Here is a 21331-nt window from a genome sequence, read left to right as displayed (position 1 = left end):
AGACCATGTCTGCCTTACTTACGGTTGTGACCCTAAGTCTCGGTCTGGGGCCTGGTACATGGTAGATGCTTAATAAATACTGGTTAAATTAATGCAGGATAAATGCCACAGCAGTATGATATTTTTTATTTTATTTATTTATTTATTTTTGAGACGGAGTTTCACTCGTTTTTTTTTTTTTTTTTTTTGAGATTGAGTGTCACTCTATCACCCAGGCTGGAGTGCAATGGCGTGATCTCAGTGCTCACCGCAACCTCCGCCTGCCGGGTTCAAGCAATTCTCCTGCCTCAGCCTCCTGAGTAGCTGGGACTACAGGCACGCACCACCATGCCCGGCAATTTTTTTATATTTTTAGTAGAGATGGGGTTTTACCATGTTGGGCAGGCTGTTCTCCAACTCCTGACTCGTGATCTGCCTGCCTCGGCCTCCCAAAGTGCTGGAATTACAGGCGTGAGCCACTGCACCCAGCCAAGTTTCACTCTTGTTGCCCAGACTGGAGTGCAGTGGTACAATCTCAGCTCACTGCAACCTCTGCCTTCCAGGTTCAAGCGATTCTTCTGCCTCAGCCTCCTGAGTAGCTGGGATTACAGGCATGTGCTACCTTGCTTGGCTAATTTTGTATTTTTAGTAGAGATGGGGTTTCATCATGTTGGTCAGGCTGGTCTTGAACTCCTGACCTTAGGTGATCCGCCTGCCTCGGCCCCCCAAAGTGCTGGGATTGCAAGCATGAGTCACCGCGCCCAGCCAGATATTTTAAAAATGCTAACCTTTATTTTTCCCCCAGGATTTCCTTTATTCCTTTTGCCCTTACCTTTTCTTCAGACAACAAAGTATTTCTGTCCCCAAGCCTCAGGGAAGGATGTGACAGCTGAGAACAAAAAACCTCATGTCTCTTGCCTGGATTTGCAGCGTCGAAAGCTTAGACTTGGAGAGAACCAGAAGGAATATACAGAAAGGACAAAAGACTTGAAGGAAATCATGAGACTTTTCTGCGTTCCAGGCTAGAGAATCACTTTTCTGAAACTGTCATAAAGAAGAGAACTGCGGAGAAAACAGCCAGATTGCAGATGGTTCTCAGAGAAAGAGGCTCTGTCCCTGCTCATAAAGCACCTTGTGTAGGTTAGGACAAGGCATCCCCTCTGGGTGCACAGCTTGGTAACTGGAGCACGGTTCGCATCCAGCTCCTATTACTCCCTTTGTCCAGGCACTCATGTAGAGTGCACAACCTATACAACTGTACAGAGTCGCCTTGCACAAGCCCTGCCAAGTCCTAGAGGTGGCAAAAAAAAAAAAAAAAAGCTCAGACAGGTCTGCAGGGTCTGAACCCAGAGAAAATCCGTGCTTCACATTCCAGGCACAGCCTTCATGGGGCAAGAGTGTTTCAGGGAGGAAGTGGTCCTGGGCAAAAGGGGTCACAGTTTCCCATGCAGAGGATCTGATAAGGAACAATGACTGAGGACCAGGTGGGTGCAGCAGTCCGGAGGTCACTCCTGGGGACAGATGACAGCAGCCACCAGATTGCCACCTCCCATGCACGCACACCACAACTTGGCACACATAAGCCCCTTGGAATAAGCCCAAAACCACAGAAAAATCTCAAATAAACAGAGGTTAAGTATCTGCCACTCAGGCACAATGAAGATTCAAAACACAAGTCCCCTTGAGTCACAGGCACACGCGCACGCACGCGCGCGCGCACACACACACACACAGAGAATAAGTTGCATCGTGTGCATCCAAGGTGCACATAAACTGGGAAATTTTTAAAAAATTGCTGTGCTTAGCACACATGTGTTGAATGGATGCTGAATGAATAACAAGTAACGGGTGCATCTCTGCATCCCTAATGGTGTTCTGCCCTGATTTAATTATCAGAACACATCTGTCTCCCTGACTAGATTGTCAATGGCTTGCGGACAGGGACCCAGTTTATTCAACTTTAAATCCTGCACACGAATCCTCTACAGAACTGCTCATTGCCTGAGTGTTCAATTGAATTACTCTCTAAGTACGTGGAATTTTTCTCCAGGCTCCAATATCAAAAAGCTTCCTTCACCCTGGACTCCCCTCCTTTGTCTCCCACCTCTTCACAGAGGATACGAATTCCCAAAGCCTGGCGCAGAAAGGAAGAAGGTGCCCCTTTAATGCGGTTGTCTAGTGCCACAGCCTGATAAATAAGTGTGCACAGCCTGATAAATAAGTGTGCTAAGATTTGGGACGTGTCCACATCCAGCAGAGGAGCACTGCTCTGCCCAGCAGCCGTGAGCCTGCGCTTAGTCTGAGGTTTGGGACAGTGAGGTCACGATTATCATGGGGGAGGGGGAGAGCTGGACTCCGAGACAGATGCTCAAGGGCATGGGGGCTCAAGGTCCCTTGTTCTGGGAGCTACTGGAGATTTATGGTGCCCAGGACTTGGGGCTTCCCAGAGATGACGCCCAGAGTCGTGGTGTCATTCTAGGCCCTCATGGCTTGGGCACCTGGGCCGGTCCAGCCCAGCAGGCCCTTTTCCAGGCCCCTTTCCTCACCCTCTGCTGCAGCTTGCTTCCTGGCTGCCACAATTAGATGCCAACATTTTATTCTTGGCTCTTGCAGCGATACTTACATATTCTGCCCGTGCACTCTGCCTTTGCGGATATGGATTTTGTCTCCTGGCCTGTGTTTGTAAATTATTCCCCATGTGTCTGTCCTTTCTCTGTGACCAGAAGGTCAGCAGCTGCCACTGGCTGGCCGCCTTGCTGTCTCCCTGGCTGGAGTCCCTGCTGCCTTCCAGGCCATAGTTTGAGTCCCAGCTCTACCACTTACTAGCCGGGTGACCTTCCCATGTTACTGAAGGTGTTGCAGCCATGATGACGATCTGTTCCCTCATCCTGTCCCCTCTCCTCTGGGTTCCCACAGCCCGGCGCACCTGTCACTCTCTCCTTGTATTGCAGAGGTCTGTTTGCTGCCTCCCCCCTCCCCGAAAGAGAAGATGCTCCCAAGGCTGGGGCCAAGGCTGTCCCCTCCATTTCCCCATGCCCTGCAGTGGGCCTGCCTCTGAGCGGTGGTCTAAGGAGGGTGGGCTCCTGTCCCTCTCACCCTCCTGCTTCTCCTCCTCCCCTTCTCCTCTTCCCTGAGGCTCTCTGCACACACAAACCAGGGTCTGCCTTCCCCCCATTTCTTCCTTGATGCTGGTGCTGGTGGGGGCGTCATTTACTCTAGGAGACGAAAAATGCCAGGCAGAGACTGAGATGGTGCAGGGTGTTTTATTAAAACCAGGTGAGTCACTGCCATACCTGAGAAGGCACACACATCGTTCCAGATACTCAAACGCTTCCCCAGCTGCTCCGCCCAGCCCAGATCTCCTCCTCATTGCAAAGGGACATTCTGCTGTCTTCAAGGGGCCAGTGATGAATCAGAAAACTGCCACTGTCAGGGGTACTTAATGGCTTGGATTTGGGGTAGTTACAGCCAGTTTGGAGGTTGGAAGAAGTTAGGTTGGGATTTAGAAGAAAGGACGATGAACTCCGACCCAAACCATGAAGAACACAGTGAGCCAAGGGCCACTCCTGGTTCCCAGGGTGATGACACTCCACAGGGAGGCCCATGGCGGGGCATGCGAAGCCAACTTCAACACCCCAGCCCCAGCCCCTCAGCTGCTCCTGCCCACCTCTACTAAACAAAGCAGACACTCAGAAGCGAACTCTACACGGCTACACGAGATCAGATCCCCGCCCTCTCTTGGACCCGGGGCCCAGGTGGGTGGGGTGGGGGCAGCAGGAGCCTAACCCTGGAAGCCCAGCTCCTTGTACTTGGCGGCCATGTCGTTCCGGAACAGCTCCAGAGCCTTGTTCATGGCCCCCTGGGCGTCGGCACCGAAGTCCCCGGGATGCTTGCTCTGCAGAACTTGGATGATGGATTCCGAGATCAGCTGCAGGGAGGGTGAAGAGAGAAGGTGGTCACCGGGGTGGGACAAACCAGGAGCCAGATGGGGGCCAGGTCTCCTCCCACCTTCTCTTTATTCCAGGACCGTGTATTGAGCACTTTGTAGGCACCGGGTGAGAGTCTGTGTGATCTCCATGGATGAACCCCTTTGATCCCCACAGCCACTGTGGGATAGATACTACCACTGCCCTGGATTTACAGATGCAGAAACTGAGGCAAGAGGAGGTTGAATGGAAGGGGCATTTGGACCCAGGAGGGCTGGCTCCGGAGCCCACGCTCTTACCCACAGCCCCCTCCACTCCATCAGGATGTGGATTCCACTGAAGTCAGGTGAGAGCTCAGGGCACCACCCGCATGGGGGCAGCAGAAAAGAAGGGAAATGCTCAGATTTCATTATTGTATTCAGGATTTTGCAATCAGAAAGTCTAGAAAGGAACTATTTCTATTTGTGTGTGTGCAATTTTTGCATACTTAATGACTTGATACGGTTATTGTTTTAAAGTCCTTATTTTGGGAGCACAGCCTCCTATTTTTTGTACCAAGCGCAGAAACACGGGTGGGAGGGAAGTAGAGAGAGGAAGAGGACAGGCCTGAGACCCATGGCTGGCTCCCAGGATGGAGAATGTCTGCTATCAGCCTCAGCATTGCCATTTGCTTTAGTACCCACGGTCTCATCGCCTGGATAACGGAGATGGGCATGGGAAAACGGAGATGTAGCATGGGGCTGCTTTAGCGACGGAAAGACTGGTGGATGTAAAACGCGGCTGTGCTTTCTCAACAGTTAACCAGATTTGATCCCAACCGCAGCCCTGGCCGGTGCACCAAGGAGTGTCATTTTACAGAGGAGACAAGTGGCCAGACGGAGGTCACACAGGAAGCGGAGAGCAGAGATGGATTTGTGCCCAGGAGGCTGTGGGCAGGTCACTGCCAAAGCTGGGAATGGAGGCAGTGGCTGAACCAAGGCTGGGTTTCTCGTTTTCTCAGGGCCCCAGGGTGCAAGTGACATAAAGCAGGGATAGTCGCGGGTGGGACATGCAAAGAGAGGCCTCAAGAAGCATCAACACCCCGTAAGCCCCTCCGCTTGGAAAGAGGAACAGCTCCACAAACACCTCCTCTTGGGCATCGAGGTGGACGCTTAACTTCACCTTCCATTTCATGAATGCCACAAAACAAAGTGGGGGCTCGGGGTGTCATGGAGCAAGCCCTGTCCTTAGAGAACTTGAGAGAACCAAGTTCCAGGGCCACCTATGCCCCGACCCCATGTGTGACTTCACCCACCCAGATGACCTGGTTGGACCCCCAGCTCAGACTTTCTAGAGTCCATGGCAGAGCCACTCATATCTAGCAAACAGTGGAATGGGGCCACTGCATAATTGAGGAATGAAAACCCTCTCGGCACCCACCACCCTGTGCAGCCCCTCAGTCCCTCAGAGAGACGATCTGTCCACCGGTGAGGTGGAGACTGCCTTATGAACAGCGCAGAAGGACGGTCCACCGTGAGGGGGAAGAGCAGACACCCGGGCTCTGCCTTAATTTTTTGCAGAGCTTATGCATCAGATTAAGCATGTTCTAGGGAGACCTGGGTTCTAGCGGCCAACTGGTTGTGATATCTTGGCTGCATGGTTTTTTCTATCCAAGACTCAGCTTCTTCCTCTCGAGAGAGAGAACTCACTCATTGGAAGTGTATGGTGAACCAACCACATGACACTGGGGCACAGAAATGGTAGCCCCTCGGGAGCTGAGTGCCTGCTGGGAGACCACTGGGCAAAGAGACAAATTATAACACAGCCTGGCAGTGCTATGGCCGGGGATGAGGATAAAGTACCACGGTGAGAGAGGCGCTGGCAGATGGAGAAGCTGAGGGCCTCGTGGGCCTGGGGCCCAAGTAGGGGATATGGCTTCACACTGGGCCTTAGTGGATGAACAGGGATTTGCAGAGAGAAGATGGGGAGGCAGGGATGGCCTCACGTGCAGGGCTGTCTGTTCACGCTGGTGATGTGGAGTCGTTGGGCAGGCAGAACTCTGCACAATTGCGGGGTGGGGTGCAAGGGTTGAGGCTAAAGAGGGGTGGTGGTGGTTGTCAAGCAAGAGGTGATATTGTGCCACAGTGGATTCGGAGCCTGGTTCCATAGTACCATAGATCTGACTGTACCTCCTGGCTTATTAGCTGTGTGACCTTGGGCAAGCTACTTAACCCCTCTGAGCTCTCAGTTTCCAAACCAGTAAAATGGGGATGAGAAGGGTACGTGCCTGGGGCAGAGACTGCTAATTACCTCCACAATATCCATTTCCCCTTCTTCCTTGGTAACAGAACACTAGTTGTATTTGGAGGGGTAATAGACCACCTTTCCCAGCTTCCCATGCAGACAGGGTGGCTCCAGAACTAACTTCCAGCCAATGAGATGTAAATAAAATTGTTGGACAAGATTTCTGGGACTCCTTAAATTTCTCAAAAGAGAGCATTCCTCTCTTTCTCCTCCTTCCAGTTGGGGATATAGAAGAGGTGACTGGAGCTCTTGCAGCCGTTTTGGCCATGAGGCAACTTTGAGGATGGATACCATGTGCTAGGCATGGCAGCAAATGCTCACTGTGGCCCATCCCATTGCTGCACCAGACTTCCTGCTCTTTCTACCTTCGGGGCATGCACCTGTCCCTGCAGTCCTTCATCCCCAGCTCCCTCCTCTCCCCAGATCGCCTCCTCCCACCAGTTACAGACACACAACCTGAAGCCCAGGTTCCTGCCCCAACCCTGATCCACCCAACTTTCCAACCCATCTCAGGAGGTTCAAACCCATTGCTTGTGCTGGAAACCAAGGTCTTGTCTCTCCATCTGTGAAGATGCTGGAACCAGTAGAGCCAGGCTGCTGGCCACCCCAGCCCCAAATTGAGCCCCAGTCGCTGAGCTCCTGCCACGTAAGTCCTGCATGTACCAGACTCCCAGTGGCACAGGGGCTGGGGTTCTGTAGTAATGGAGACCTGCATTTGAATCTTGGCTCTGCTGTTATCCACCTCTGTGACCACGGACAAGCTGCTTAACCTCTGTGTGCCTCAGTTTCCCCATCTATCGAATGGATATGATAATGGTACCTACCCATGGAGAGGAGGCCAATTTTGCACCCAATATCCCCTCTCCCCTTCCTCTTTGGTAATAAGATGTGAATTTGGCATGCTAAATTAAAAATGCTAAAGGTGTTCATTCTCAACGATCCCAGGAGGAAGGCAAAGTGGGTGGCAGTCCCCTTGACAAACGAGAAGCCTGGGGCACAGAGAGGAGTGGCATAGGACACCCCACAAGTTAGTGGCTGAACTGGAACTCGAACCCAGATCCCATTGTCCTGAACCCAGATCCCATTGTCCCGAGGCCTTCCCCACATCCTCCCACCTGCCCAGGCTCTGCCTCCTACCTCCAGGTACTTCACGGGGATCTTGTGCTTGGTGGCATGCGACTGCGCCAGGGGCTTAATCTCCGCCTCGTGATGCCCCTTCTTCTTAAGGATGCCGCCCAGGGCAGTGAGCACGGTGGCGCCATGCTTCTTTAGGTCCTCAGATGCCTTCATCTCGTCCTCTGACTTCAGGTGCTTGAACTTGTCAAACTTCTCCAGAGTCTCAGGGTGACCCTTAAAGAGCCTGTGGGCGCAGGGAAGGCTGGAGTCAGGCATGGGAGGTGCGGTGTGAGGTCTGGGGGCAGCCAGACTAGAGTTCAAGTTTAGTTCCCTGTCTTCCCAGCTGTGTGATCTCGGGCCATTTGCTTCACCTCTCTGTGCCTCAGCTTCCTCATACAAGGAATGGGGATAACTTGTCCCTACCTAAAGGATTAAGTGAGATAGTGTGTGCTATGTACCAACAGGGTGTCTGGTACATAGTGAGTGTCATATAAATGCTTGCTATTGTTATTTTATTATCATTATCATCTTCTTTACTATGAGGGACAGGAAGGGAAAAAGCATCTTTGCATTGCTCGCTGGTTTCACTCCAATTTTCCCCAAGTTGCCTGGAGAGGAGATGGCTGAATGGCATTGTGGGTGGGCCAGGAACACTGAGGCTGAAGGACCCCGGACTAGCTGAGCACCTACTATGTGCCAGGTTCCATGATAGACTCAATTTGCATTTTCCTTTTGAGTCATTCATATTATTCCCATTTTACAGATGTGGAAACCGAGGTTCCAAGGCATAAAGTCGCCAGCTCATTGTTGCAGGGGTGCTGTCCAGAGAAGCCAGGCTATGAGGTCTGAGTGGCCAAAACAGCAGTTCTAGTCCACGCTGCGACCATCTCTGCAACTTCCTGCCTAGGGATTGTCCTTCAGCTGCTTAAATAGCTCTAGCTACAGGAGGCTCACTCCTACGTGTGAGGACCATTCCACGCCAGAACAATCCTCACACTCAGAAACCCGTCGCTTGTTTTGAGCCCAAGCTGTGACTCTCTGAACCTCCCAGTCCCCTCACTGTGCAGACGATGAAGGATCTTGGTGGGAGCAACCCAACCCAGCCCTGAGACAGGCACCCACTCCTGCCAGGCACTCAGTGAGGTGCCCCAGGGGCCTCTGCTGGGACCCTGAGCACCCACCTCCAGCTTTAGATCTCGGTCCTTCCTGCTGTGAGCAGGTGGGTGCTGGTTAAAGGGAGTCAGACGTGCCCTCTGGGTAGGAATGAGTTTCCGCCTTTCACTCATGGAAGACCACAGAGATAAGTGGCTTGCCCAAGGTCACGTGGCTGGCCAGCAGCAGAGCCCAGACCCAAACCCAAAATGAAACAGTTTCACAACTCCCACCCTTTCCCTTGTGCCACAGCCTGAAATGTTTGGCAGGGGCAACCCTGTCTGCTCAGGGTTCTCTCTCCTGTCTAACGGTTTCAGTTCCTTGCAAAGCTCCTCTTTTATGGTTTCCAGGCTCCATGACATCCTTGTAAAAGTACACAGTATGTACTGTGGCCACACTCCAGTTTGCACCCTGAGCCACCACACCCAGAAGTTGTCACAAGGAAGCAACTGATCCCCGTAGTCTCTACCCCAGGGTTTTATGCGGAGGATATTTCACGACCAGGACGCTCAGCTCCTCAACCCGAGCATGAGTTCATGTTTTTTGTTTTTGTTTTTGTTTTTGTTTTCTTTTTTGAGATGGAGTCTTGCTCTGTTGCCCAGGCTGGAGTGCAATGGTGCAATCTCAGTTCACTGCAACCTTCACCTCCTGGGTTTGAGCAATTCTCCTGCCTCAGCCTCCCAAGTAGCTGGGACTACAGGCGTGTGCCACTACGCCCGGCTAACTTTTTGTATTTTTTAGTAGAGACGGGGTTTTGCCACGTTGGCCAGGCTGGTCTCGAACTCGCAACCTCAGATGATCCGCCCGCCTCGGCCTCCCAAAGTGCCGGGATTACAGGCGTGAGCCACCGCGCCCGATCACCTTTGTTTAACAAAGTGCACATTTGTGTGTGTCTCTGCGCACATATTCGAAGTTGGACCTAACAAGTTATTAGGCCCCCTTCCTGATGGGAGATCTGACTATTGATCAAATAGTAAGTGTGTGAGAATGGTGTTGAAAGTGTGTTTCTTTGGGTGATAAAATAATTGTGCGTTTGGAAGAGGGGGCTGGATTTGTTGATCTCAAAGTCCATCCTATCCCAGGATCCTAGATTCCTAATAGTGTGTCCTGTTGATAACATCAACAATTCACCTGCTCCAAGATCGCATGTGTCCTGACACAAGCGTGCAAACTGGGATGTGAGTCCAGCCCCAAACCCACTGGGCCACATAGACTCCCTTCCCCCACGTTGGGCATGGTCTGCCGCCATGCCCCAGGACGCTGTCCAAATCCTCGTGCGTCACTGACAGCTTGTCTCTGACACCTTTCATCCAAGGGTCCCTGAGCTCCTGACTATTATTATCTGGCGACAATGATCCTTGAACTCCCGCCTGACAGATGCAAGACCTGGCAGCACAGGCGATGGTCCGAGGTCAGGACGCTGAAAGGAGACTGTCTGGGGCAGAACAGGGCCAAGAATTTGGGACACAAGGCAGCTGGGGGTCTCAGACATTTTGGGACCTGCTCCTGCCCTCTGGTATCTAGGGAAGAGAACATGGGACTGACAGTTATGGAAGCTGAGTTCCGGTCCCAGTTCTGGCGCCAATGTGCTCTGTGATGTTGAAGTCAGCCTCTCTGGATCTTGGCTCATCCATATGTAAACCAAAAGGGTAGGTCTAGACCCGCCAATGCCTTACTCTCCAATCTCAGCACCAGACAGCCAGGGAGAGAGCTCGTATTTGCTTTACTAATATTTTTTTGAGAGAGGTTATCACTCTGTTGCCCAGCCTGGAGTGCAGTGGTGTGATCTCGGCTCACTGCAGCCTCGATCTCCTGGGCCCAAGGGATCCTCCTACCTCAGCCTCCCGAGTAGCTGGGACTACAGGCGCCCACCACCACGCCCAGCTAATTTTGTTTATTTTTTGTAGAGAAGAGGTCTCACTATGTGGCCCAGGCTGGTCTCGAACTCCTGGACTCAAGCAATCCTCCCATCCTGCCTCCCAAAGTGCTGGGATTATAGGCCTGAGCTACCACACCCCGCCCCATATTTACTTTAAACAGCAGAGCAGAATTGAGCTAATTTGTTCCCACCAGATCATTCCGGCACCACACAGCTGCCTGCCCTCCTGTGGGCCCAGGCCTTGCAGCCAGGAGCCCCCCAGGCGGCCACAGAAGGCCGTTCTCCTGGATTTGCCTGATAACAGCCACCTGGAAGATGAACAGATGGAAACCCCTCAGCCTGTGGAAATGGACGGAAGGCGTTTTCTCTAGTATTTCCGAAAGCCCCGCTTGCCTGTGTTTCCAGCTTCAACCCTGCCGTCCGTGGGCCTGGTTCATCAGACAGATCTTCAGGCCAAGTCAAAGAGAAGGGAGGTCGTTTGCCTGCTGTTCTCTGAACTGAGGCCCAGTTGGGCACCCACATGGAACATGGAGCACACGCTCAGATCCATGAACACCCCTCTGGCTCTGCTAGAATAAAAGAACCAGAGTGTGGATGGCAGCCCATCTTGCGTGTGGCAAGGTCATGGGGCAGTATAGCATAGTGGTCAAGAGCAAGGATTCTGGGCTGGGCACATTGGGTCATGCTTGTAATCCCAGCACTTTGGGAGGCCAAGGCGGGCAGATCACCGGAGGTCAGGAGTTCGAGACCAGCCTGGCCAACATGGCAAAACCCAGTCTCTACTAAAAATACAAAAATTAGCCAAGCATGGTGGCGTGTGCCTGTAATCCCAGCAAGACTCCATCTCAACGACAACAACAACAAAAAGGAGCAAGGATTCTGGATCCAAGCTGCCTGAATTTGAATTCCAGCTGCTCTCTTACTTGCTGTGTGACTTGGGGTAAGTTACTTGACCTCTCTGTTAAATGTGGTGATCATAATCATATCTACGTCATAAGATTGTTGTCAGGCTTCAGTGAGTGAAACACTTAACACAGAGCCCAGTAATCAGTATGTGCTGAATAAATGGTTGCTGTCTTTCTCCTCTCATCATCTCTACCATTGTCATCGCCATCACCCAGGAATTTTGGGGCCTGCCTGTGGCTGCCATTAACCAGTGCAGACTCTCAGGCCCAGTTCCTCCCTGTGATGAAAATCACCACCGGTGATTTTCAAACATTTTATGGCCTTGAAATCCTTTGTTCCAAAAAAAAAAAAAAAAAAAAAAAAGTAAATAAAACAAAAAAAGGTTTGAGTAAAGGAAGGAAAAACTGGGGTGCGGAACCCACTTAGCAGCCCCCTCCTTCCGAAGCCCCACTCCTGGAGCCAGAATCTCCGAGTGACCTCCCAAGCTTCTATGTTCTAGAATTTGATATTCGTGTATTTGCAGTGAAGGCCTCAGTGTTTTACAGACTGGGCTTCGTGGAATTTGCCCTCTTTTACAATCAGAAGATTGGAGACATAACCTTTCAAGGTCAGTTAGAAAATCCAGAGTCAGTATCTAGAACAAAGCCAAGATGCCAACTCCCACGGGGACATTTGCAGTCCTGGGCGTGAGCCTCCTCCACCCTGCCCCCAGGGCGGCCATCCTCCCTGTACCCCAAACACTGAGAGGGCAGAACCAGTTGGCACAGTCTCTGCTTGTCCGACAGCCTAAGACGTGACAGGGCACCAGGCCTCTAGGACCTTTCAGGGGCCAGCAGCCCTAGGCATTATGTTTTATCCCTGGCCCCCAGCCCCTGGCAAACCTCCCTGAGCCTCCCTGATGATGCAGCACCCTGAGTCTCTTTCAAGACATGCGAGTCGACTGCCTTAGGTCTGGCAGCTCCCAAATCACCTTGGAAAGACCTCTGCTTTGCAAACTCTGGTCTCCTAACTCCACACCTGACTGTCCTACCTCCTCTCCAAAAGCAAAGGTGCATCATGGACTCAGAATTCTAGGGCAGGAGCGTGGGACGGGATCTCAGAGACCGTGGAAGACAATCCCACCGCTCAACCAACAGAGAAATAAGACCCAGAGGTAGAGAGACTGGTCCAAGATCACACGGCAAATCGGTGGCCCAGGAGTTGATGTCAATTTGTGTGTGTGTGTGTGTGTGTTGGTCGGGGGGGCACTCTATGCAATCCAGCAGGGCCTGTTGCAGCCAGATGACAGGGACAGGAGAAGAAAGACATAACGAACACACCATGTTGCCATTAGAGTCAATAGTAAACTCGACTGTCCTTCCTCAAGTGTTTCTAGCACGGACCACTAAGGGCTCAAATTTTAGATAACGTAGCTTCTAGGATCAGCCATGCTCCCAAGGCAGACGGAAGCTGGAAATGGGTAAAGCCCAAGGGAGACCCAAAGGATGACAGAGTGGAAGAGGAAAATTGGCTTTGGCTCACAAATAAGGAGAAATTAATCTGCAAATTAAAGTGCCAAAGACAATCCATTCACTTGTGGCAACCCCGGAGCCCACTTCCTTCCTCCCGGGGGCAGAAATGTTGATTCATAACCCATTAGACTTGTGACGGAACCAGCTCAGAAGGGTGAGGGAAGGGGCCAGGAGAAGAGAAGACCGTATCACCATTTGGGATGGAAGGCAACGAGGAGATGCACTTCTATGTACAAACCACAGCCATCCTCTACTTGCAAAACTCAGATTTTTGTTTTCTGTGGTGTATTCTGGAAGTCCTTGTGGTAGAAGACAGGATATACTTGGAGACCACATCATTCCGAGCTCTCAAACTGGAGACATACTCAACATCAAAGGTCACTAATGAACCTCTATCTTCTGTTCTCTCATTGCGATGCTTTGAAAGGTCCTTAGCCTGGGCTTCATCTGTAATAGCTACTAACATTTCTAGTACTCAGTATATGCCAGGAGCCAAGCCAGGCCTGTCGCATGCATTATCTTACTTAATTCTCACGTCCTCCGGGACGTAGATATTAGGATATCCCTTCGCTGTACAGGAGAGGAAATTGAGGCTCCGAGAGGTTGAGCAGCTTACCAAAGGCCACCCAGCGGCTCAGTGGCAGAGCCAAGTCTAGAACCGGATCTGTCTCCCCTTGAAGACCATGTCTTAACCTTGACACTTTAAGAGCATTTAATGGGCTGTGACTCTGGAAATGTCCTCCCCTTCTCAGTCCCTTTTTGTCCTCATCCTGTAAGAGAAGTGGCTGTACAAAATCTCTCAGGGCCCTTGTTAACTCTGACTGTCTATAATTCTAAAATTCTTCCTGGTGGACTCTGAGCATCCAAGGTTTGATTCTCAAGCTTCCTCCAGCTGCTGACATCAGCCTGAAATGGCTCCCTTTGCCTCTCCTGAGTCGAATCCCTAACACTTAAAAGCAAAGAAAAAGCAAGTGAGGGTTCTAACACCCTTAACTAATGCAGCCAACTGACCTACCCCAGTACAAACTTTCCATCTTGCCGCTGAACACCCTTGATCTTAGGGTGTGGGTGGCCGGGGCAATAGAATTTCTCCCTTTACCTGATGAGGACTTCCTGCCCGTGGCTTGGGATGTCAGCCTCCACCTTCCCCCAGACGTTCAGCACCAACTGCCATTCCCCGTCGCTGAGCCCCATGGCGCAGTCTGAAGAAGACAAAAAGAGCAAGTATGGGTTCACTGGGTGTCCTGGTCCCAACAGCTGGGGTTTGAGACCGCCTGGCCCCAGCGGCGTTTTTATACCTTCTGGGATGCTTGACAAAGATCCCTCAATGGCTCGCTCTCCCCCTCCCCTGCCCTCCTTCTCTTTCTCTCTCTCATCCAGGGAGGGTCTAATCTTTTCCTTTCTCTAGCCCTCACATGGGAAGCTATTTTAGGGCAGGTGCCATTGTGGCGAGGCAGGACAGTTCAGGCCACAGGGGGTGGAGTGGTTGTGTGTGTGGAAAGAAGGGGAGGAGGTTGGGCACCGTCTGGACTCTCATAACCGACAGAAAGGGCACCACGGATGCCGACGCCAGCAGCCTGAAACCCAACGCTCCCTGCCATCAGCCCTCCCAAGAGGACCTGTCATGTTTCTAAGCTTGGCCACCAGGCGCCCCGGCTGGCCCCGGGACAGTCCTGGCCATTCGTAGCCTCTCACGCACCTTCTGCCCCTTTGCCAGAGACCCCTCACCCAGCCACAAGTGACAGAAAGGAACCGAATGGTTTTGTGCTTATAGCCAGGTGGTCCCAGGCAAGTCCACAATCTCTTAGAGAACTCCTGGTTTCATGACCCTGCTCAAAGGTTTCCCTCTGAAAAGTTTTTCTTGACATATTCCTTCAAGACACAACTCATTGCTTCCTCCTTTCCTTTCTTTGTGTAGGTTCCTGTTGTATTGCCCAAGGGGCATCCTATTTCCCGGTTTTCATGCCAGCTTCTCTATTAGGATAATAGCAGCCAACACTCACAAGAGACTTTGCTGGGTGCCAGGCCCTGTCCCAAACACTTGGCATTTGGTAACTCATTTAATCCCCCCAAGACCTCCCTATGTGATAAGTACTGATATTATCCCCATTTAATTGAGAGGAAGTGGGGAAACATCACAGATGCACAGCTAGTTGCTGGCAGAGCTGGGATTTGAATCCAGGAAGCCAGGGCCCCTTCTTTTCAGTTTTCAGGAGGGCAGGAACTCTGTTTTATTAGCCCATGTATCTCTTGGGCCTCACATGGTGCTGTGTGCCAAGTTTGCACTGAATAAATGTTTGTTGAGTAATCAGGTGGAAGGTCTTGCAAAGAAAGTGAGTGGAGGATGATTAGCCTTGTCTTACATCCATGCATCCTCCTTCCATCCATTCACTTATTCAACCATCTATCCATTTATCCATTTGTCCATCCAGTTACTCATCCATCCATCCGTCTGTCATCCCTTAATTCATCCATTCATCCATCCATCATCTCTTTGTCTATCCATCCATTCACTAATCTATCCACCCACTCATCCATCCATCATCCACCAATCCCTCCATCTACCCATCTATCCATCTGTTCATCCATCCATACATCAACTCATTCATCCACCCATCATCCCTCCATTCATCCATCCACCCATCCCCTCATTCATCCATTCATTATCCTTCTATTCATCATCCCTCCCTCCATCCATCTATCTATCCATCAGTCACCCATTCCTCCATCTATCTATTCCTCCATCCCTCCATTCATCCATCCACCCATCCCCTCATCATCCCTCCATTCATCATCCCTCCCTCCATCCATCCATCCCTCCATCTATCCATCTATCCATCTGTTCTTTCCTCCATCCATCCACCCATCCCCTCAACCATCCACTTATTATCCCTCCATTCATCATGACCCCTCCATCCATCTCTCCATCCATCCATCATTCATCCATGCCTCCATCTATCCATCTATCCATCTGTTCCTCCATCCATCCATCCATCTCACAGTGATAGAGCACCTATTGTGTCTCAGACACTGCTACATGTTGAGGATAACAAAATCAAATAAAACACATTCCTGTGTTCGAGGAACTCAGAGTCTCTTTAGGGAGATAACTAAGAGGAATGAAAATACTGTACAGTTTGTATAGTACTATGATCAAGGCAGGCACAGGCCTTTCCTTCCATCTGCATAGGACTTCACAGTTTACAAAGTGCCTCCCTGGCAAGATTGCGTCTAATCTTTACAACACCTCTGTGAGGTAGCGAGCACCACCCCACCTTACAGCTGTGGGAGACGAGATTTGGAAAGGATAAGCCAGTGTTTGGGCCATCCTGGCTCTGCACTGGATGTGTCAGTAACGACTGCCCCACCTACACAGCTTTTTGAAGATAACTGCCCTGCCCCACTCCTGCTGGGGTATAGGTGCGGCCAGTCATGTTCTGAGACACATGATTCTCCCCCAAACCTGCTGCCAGTCACAGCCAAGCTGAGAAAGCCATTGTCAGGGCTCCATCTGAAAAGTCAGCGTCTACTAGCTCTGCCAGTCAGATCCCGTCTTCAGAATATGGACAGGGATGTTTGGTAAGAATTGGACAGATAGTAGGAAATGTAGCTAGAAAAAGATTTAAATTAAAAGAATCCCTGGCAGGGTGCGGTGGCTCAAGCCTGTAATCCCAGTACTTTGGGAGGCCGAGACGGGCGGATCACGAGGTCAGGAGATCGAGACCATCCTGGCTAACACAGTGAAACCCCGTCTCTACTAAAAAAATCACAAAAAACTAGCCGGGCGTGGTGGCGAGCGCCTGTAGTCCCAGCTACTCGGGAGGCTGAGGCAGGAGAATGGTGTGAACCCGGGAGGTGAAGCTTGCAGTGAGCTGAGATCCGGCCACTGCACTCCAGCCTGGGCGAGACTCTGTCTCAAAAAAAAAAAAAAAAAAAAAGAATCCCCAAACTTGGAGTTCCCCAGTGCAACTCTGGGTCAGAACACCCTCTGTGCGGGTCTCTAAAGCCTAGCTGGTGACCGTTCTAGGATTGCCAGGAGCCACCACTCCCTGGAGGAGCCTGTGTCTCCACTCAATGAGTCCTGTGTACGGAGTCAGCTGACTCCTAATGACCAAAAGGGTCAGAGGCACCGGCTGCACGTCTGGCGCCCCATTCCCTAGTGACCTTCCAGAAGTCAACCCCAAACGCTAGGCCAGCCGACCTCCAAAGGCCCATCTCTTTAGCAGTGGAAGAAGCAGTAACAAAATGAGTAGCTAAAAATGCCATGGGGGGCCGGGCGCAATGGCGCACGCCTGTAATCCCAGCAATTTGGGAGGCTGAGGTGGGTGGATCACAAGGTCAAGAGATGACACTACCCGGGCTAACATGGTGAAACCCTGTCTCTACTAAAAATACAAAAATTAGCCGGGCGTGGTGGCATGCACCTGTAGTCCCAACTATTTGGGAGGCTGAGGCAGGAGAATCGCTTGAACCCAGGAGGCAGAGGTTGCAGTGAGCCGAGATCACGCCACTGCACTCCAGCCTGGCAACAGAGCAAGACTCCATCTCAAAAGACAGAAAAAAAAAAAAAAAAAAGCCATGGGGATGCCAAAGGGGATCTCATTCATTCAGTCAGTCAGTCATCTGTTTGTTCCTTTGTTCATTCATTCATTCAACAGCCCAGTACTGAGGCCCCAGTCTGTTCCAGGCTCAGCCTCAGAAGGAAAGATAATTCTGAGAGGGTCTGCCCTGGTCTCAGACTCTCAGCAGTTTGACCCTTATTGCTGGTCACTCGCTGGAGGTGAGAGAGTGGAGGGCAGAAAGAAGGAGATGGGATTGAACTGTGCCACACCTGACCCGGGGCCACCTGCCCAGTGCGCTGGGGAAGGCCGAGGGGCACATCCGAGACTGCTGGCGACTGAGACGCAGTGTGCGGTTTTCAAATGCTCTCTGGCCTGTGCCCTCCCGAGAGTGTCAACACCCCTGAGGGTGCGGGGCAGGGCAGGGCTGATTCCTACCCGAATCCCAGCTCTTCTCCCATCTCTGGCCTCCTGAGTTGTCTGGGGACAGCCTGAGTATTTAAAATCTCATCCACCCATTACTGATGCTGAAGTGTTTAATATGAAGCTATCACCCGCTTGGCAAGCGCCCCCATTAACTGGCGTGCTCATGGAAACCTGTAGCTTTGAAGTTGACAGACCTTTTAAGTTTTACCTTTTAAGCTAATGGGAAGGCACCGACATCTGTTTGTACTTACACATCTCTACAACAGAGCAGCGTTACCTCACAGTTGCTATGGCTACCTGGAGTCACCAGCTCTGTTTGGGGGCTATTATTATCCCTGTGACAGCCTTCATTATGGCCGGGGCAGAGAAGCTGCGGACACATGATAGGAAAGCCAGGCTGCCTTTGTGTGCAAAACTTTCTACAGCCTTACACGCTCATGCTACACACACATACACACGCACGAACGCAGGGCACATTAGTCTGATACCCAATGGGGAAAAACTGGATCCCATCAAGTCAGACCTCCTCTTTTTCCCTTTCATATCACAGAATCCTTTGAATCCACAACTGAGACTTGTAGAATCATCCTCAAGGCTCCCAATAATTAAAATTCTACAGCGTCAAAGTCTTCAACTTTTCACCACCTGAGAAACTTGGGTTCTAGATTCCAGACTCAGAGAGAGCTAGAAGCAGAGAAATCTAGAGTTACAGGGCCATAGTATGTTATGACTAAAAGAGGCCTTCAATGGTATTTTGTCCAATTTTGCACTAAATGTAGTTTTCCCTACAGATCATCATCTGGCATCTGCTTGAATACTCCTGGGAGCGGTGAGCTCACTACTTAAAGCTTTAAAAATCCTTTTTTATGTCGAACTAAAAGATGCCTCCATGTCACATGCACTTCCTTGTGGTGGCTCTGCCTGCTCCTTGGGGATATAGAGGCCCAGCTGAGTCTGCCTCACAAGAGAAGGAGCAGGCTCACCCAAGACTTTTCTTGTACGGACTGAACATCCCAGGACTTCCCCTGAGCACCCTCCCCAGGCAAGGCAAGTCGGGGGCCTCAGTCTGGTGGAGAAAGACGGGCTCTGCCATCTTCAGTCTCCAGCCACTCTCACCTCTGGTCACATGCACACAAACAGAATGCTATAGCAAAGGGGATTTCCCCACCCACCTGCACAGGTTGGAGCCCCTCAGGCAGCTGTGCACCTGGCCCACAATTTTTTTTTTTTTTTTTTTTTTTTTGAGACGGAGTCTCGCTCTGTAGCCCAGGCTGGAGTGCAGTGGCCGGATCTCAGCTCACTGCAAGCTCCGCCTCCCGGGTTCACGCCATTCTCCGGCCTCAGCCTCCCGAGTAGCTGGGACTACAGGCGCCCGCCACCTCGCCCGGCTATTTTTTGTATTTCTTAGTAGAGACGGGGTTTCACCGTGTTAGCCAGGATGGTCTCGATCTCCTGACCTCGTGATCCGCCCATCTCGGCCTCCCAAAGTGCTGGGATTACAGGCTTGAGCCACCGCGCCCGGCCTGGCCCACAATTTTTATGGTCAGAAAATCCAATCTAGGTGACCTAGGAATTTGCTAGCCCTTGGGCAGTTGACAATTCCCTTTGGTAAATCTGGGCTTAAGACACCACCAAGGGAGATCAAAGATGTGGCAAGAAGGAGAACTCTGGCTCCTCAAAGCCAGGAGTCCCCGCGATCTTCACTACTCTCTTCCTCCTCCTTCTGGGAATCAACCTTTGGAGGCCAGTCTGGGCAGTGCCTCCCCCTGCCAGCAGGCCCTCCCTCCCCACCCCTAGCTTAGCTTGTGCCTCCCTGGCAGAGTCTACCCTCCTGGACCAGAGCCAGGCCAGGACTCAGAGCAGGGCTGAGGCCTGGGAGTTGCAGGACCTGCTCAAGGCCCTTGATGGGGCAGCAGGACCCCCAAGCTTGCTCCAGACTCCCAGGAACCCACCTCCCAGGGCTGCCCCTCTCCAGCCCCTCAGCATCCGTCATACTGACCACAGCTCCCCTTCTCCCCAGCTGTCCTCGCAGAGCTTCCAGCCAAGCGGCCAGGGCTGGGGGTGGGGAGAGGTGTCTTATAGCAGCCGGGGAGAGGCACAGGGAACTAAAAATACAGTTTACATGGCAAGGCTCCTCCTCTCCCTGCAGGCCCAGAGGGGCTTATTGGAGGAGGGCTGGCAAGGACCTAACACCCTAATCCCCCAGTCAACAGGTGTGGCCTGGGACACCGATCTGCCTCCCTCCCCGCTCCCCGACCTTGGAGGCTCGGAGTGGCTCCTCCAGCTCCACCATCCACCTGTCACCTGGACAGAGACCAGCCCCACCTCCACAGTCACCTAACCCCACATCCACCCATCCTCCCCTTTCTTCAAGGCCCATTGCATAGGAACAGCTCCCCTGCCAGGACTCCTCCTACCCCGCTCTACCCATTCCCAGCAGATGTGCCCCCTTCCCCTACCCTGTGAGTGCCTCAGAGGCAGGAATATAAAAGCCACAAACTCATATTGTACTTAGTGCACACCAGGGGCACCCCTCCTCCCAGCAGCCCTATCTTTTGCAGGAGACACTTTTACAAGCCTCACTTCACACTTGAGAAAACTGAGGCACAGAGAAGGTAAGTTACTTTCCCAGAGTCACACAGCTAGGAAATACCAAGCCCAAGATTGGAACCCAGGCAGTCTGACTTCAGGGTCTCTGCTTCATGGCTAAGAACTGGTCTAATTTGGGGTCCTTCCCCCTCACTCTCTCACCTGCTCTACGTGAGAGACCAGGTGAGAGACCAGCAAAGGACCAAGCCAACATGCTCTTCGATTGTTTATTTTTGCATTGAGTCTGTCCAGGATCTTGGCTTGCTAGAGCCAAAGGCAAAGACAGTCGGTGACCTTGCCCCAGGGGCTGACAATGGGGGCCCTACTGCCATCTAGTGGCAACAAGGAGAAAAGCCTGCACCTCTGCCCTGCCCCTTCCATCTGGGCTCTCTGTTTCTTAGTCCCTCAACTCAGCCAGCAGGGAATGGTCTTCTGTCTCTATATTCGATATATTCATGGCGCCTTGCTTAGAAGACCATGGATGACTTGCCAAATTATTAGAAGATGCATTGTGATCTTTTAATATTGTGATCCAGGAAAAGTGGCATAACTTTCCAAGGACGCTTTTTAAAAAAATCTGTAAAATGGGAATTTTGAAAAGAATAACCTAGCTCAAATGTCACTATGAGAACTGAAAAAGGGAGCACTGGCCAGGCACGGTGGCTCACGCCTGACATCCCAGCACTTTGGGAGGCCGAGGAGGGAGGACCACATGAGGTCAGGAGTTCAAGGCCAGCCTGGTGAAACCCTGTCTCTACTAAAAATATAAAAATTGGCCAGGCGTGTTGGTGCATGCCTGTAGTCTCAGCCACTCGGGAGGCTGAGGCTGGAGAATCGCCTGAGCCCAGAAGGCAGAGGTTGCAGTGAGCCGAGATCACACCACTGCACTCCAGCCTGGGCGACAGAGTGAGACCCTGTCTCAAAATAATAATAATAATAATAAATAAATAAATAAAATGAAGAAAAAGGGAGCACTGAATGTGGTGGATACACAGTAATAAAAGA

At 51.6% G+C, this 21331-nt stretch overlaps 1 protein-coding gene across 2 annotated transcripts; it reads right to left on the bottom strand.

Moving 5' to 3' along the window:
* Positions 1-3223: 3223 nt before the first annotated feature.
* MB (myoglobin) lies at positions 3224-19845 on the bottom strand. Of its 2 annotated transcripts, none has more exons than XM_003905470.4 (4): positions 19737-19845; positions 13852-13954; positions 7326-7548; positions 3224-3907 (listed from the first exon to the last, which is right to left on the bottom strand). In XM_003905470.4, the coding sequence occupies exons 2-4, from the start codon at positions 13944-13946 to the stop codon at positions 3761-3763; spliced, it is 465 nt and encodes a 154-aa protein (XP_003905519.1). In that variant the 5' UTR covers positions 13947-13954; positions 19737-19845; the 3' UTR covers positions 3224-3760. The 2 variants fall into 2 exon arrangements, with proteins under 2 accessions (XP_003905519.1, XP_003905518.1); XM_003905469.3 differs by lacking the exon at positions 19737-19845 and adding an exon at positions 14051-14269.
* Positions 19846-21331: the final 1486 nt, after the last annotated feature.

Source organism: Papio anubis, chromosome 16 (assembly GCF_008728515.1).
Source record: "Papio anubis isolate 15944 chromosome 16, Panubis1.0, whole genome shotgun sequence".
Classification (NCBI taxonomy): domain Eukaryota; kingdom Metazoa; phylum Chordata; class Mammalia; order Primates; family Cercopithecidae; genus Papio; species Papio anubis.
This window is presented reverse-complemented; position numbering and strand designations above follow the sequence as displayed.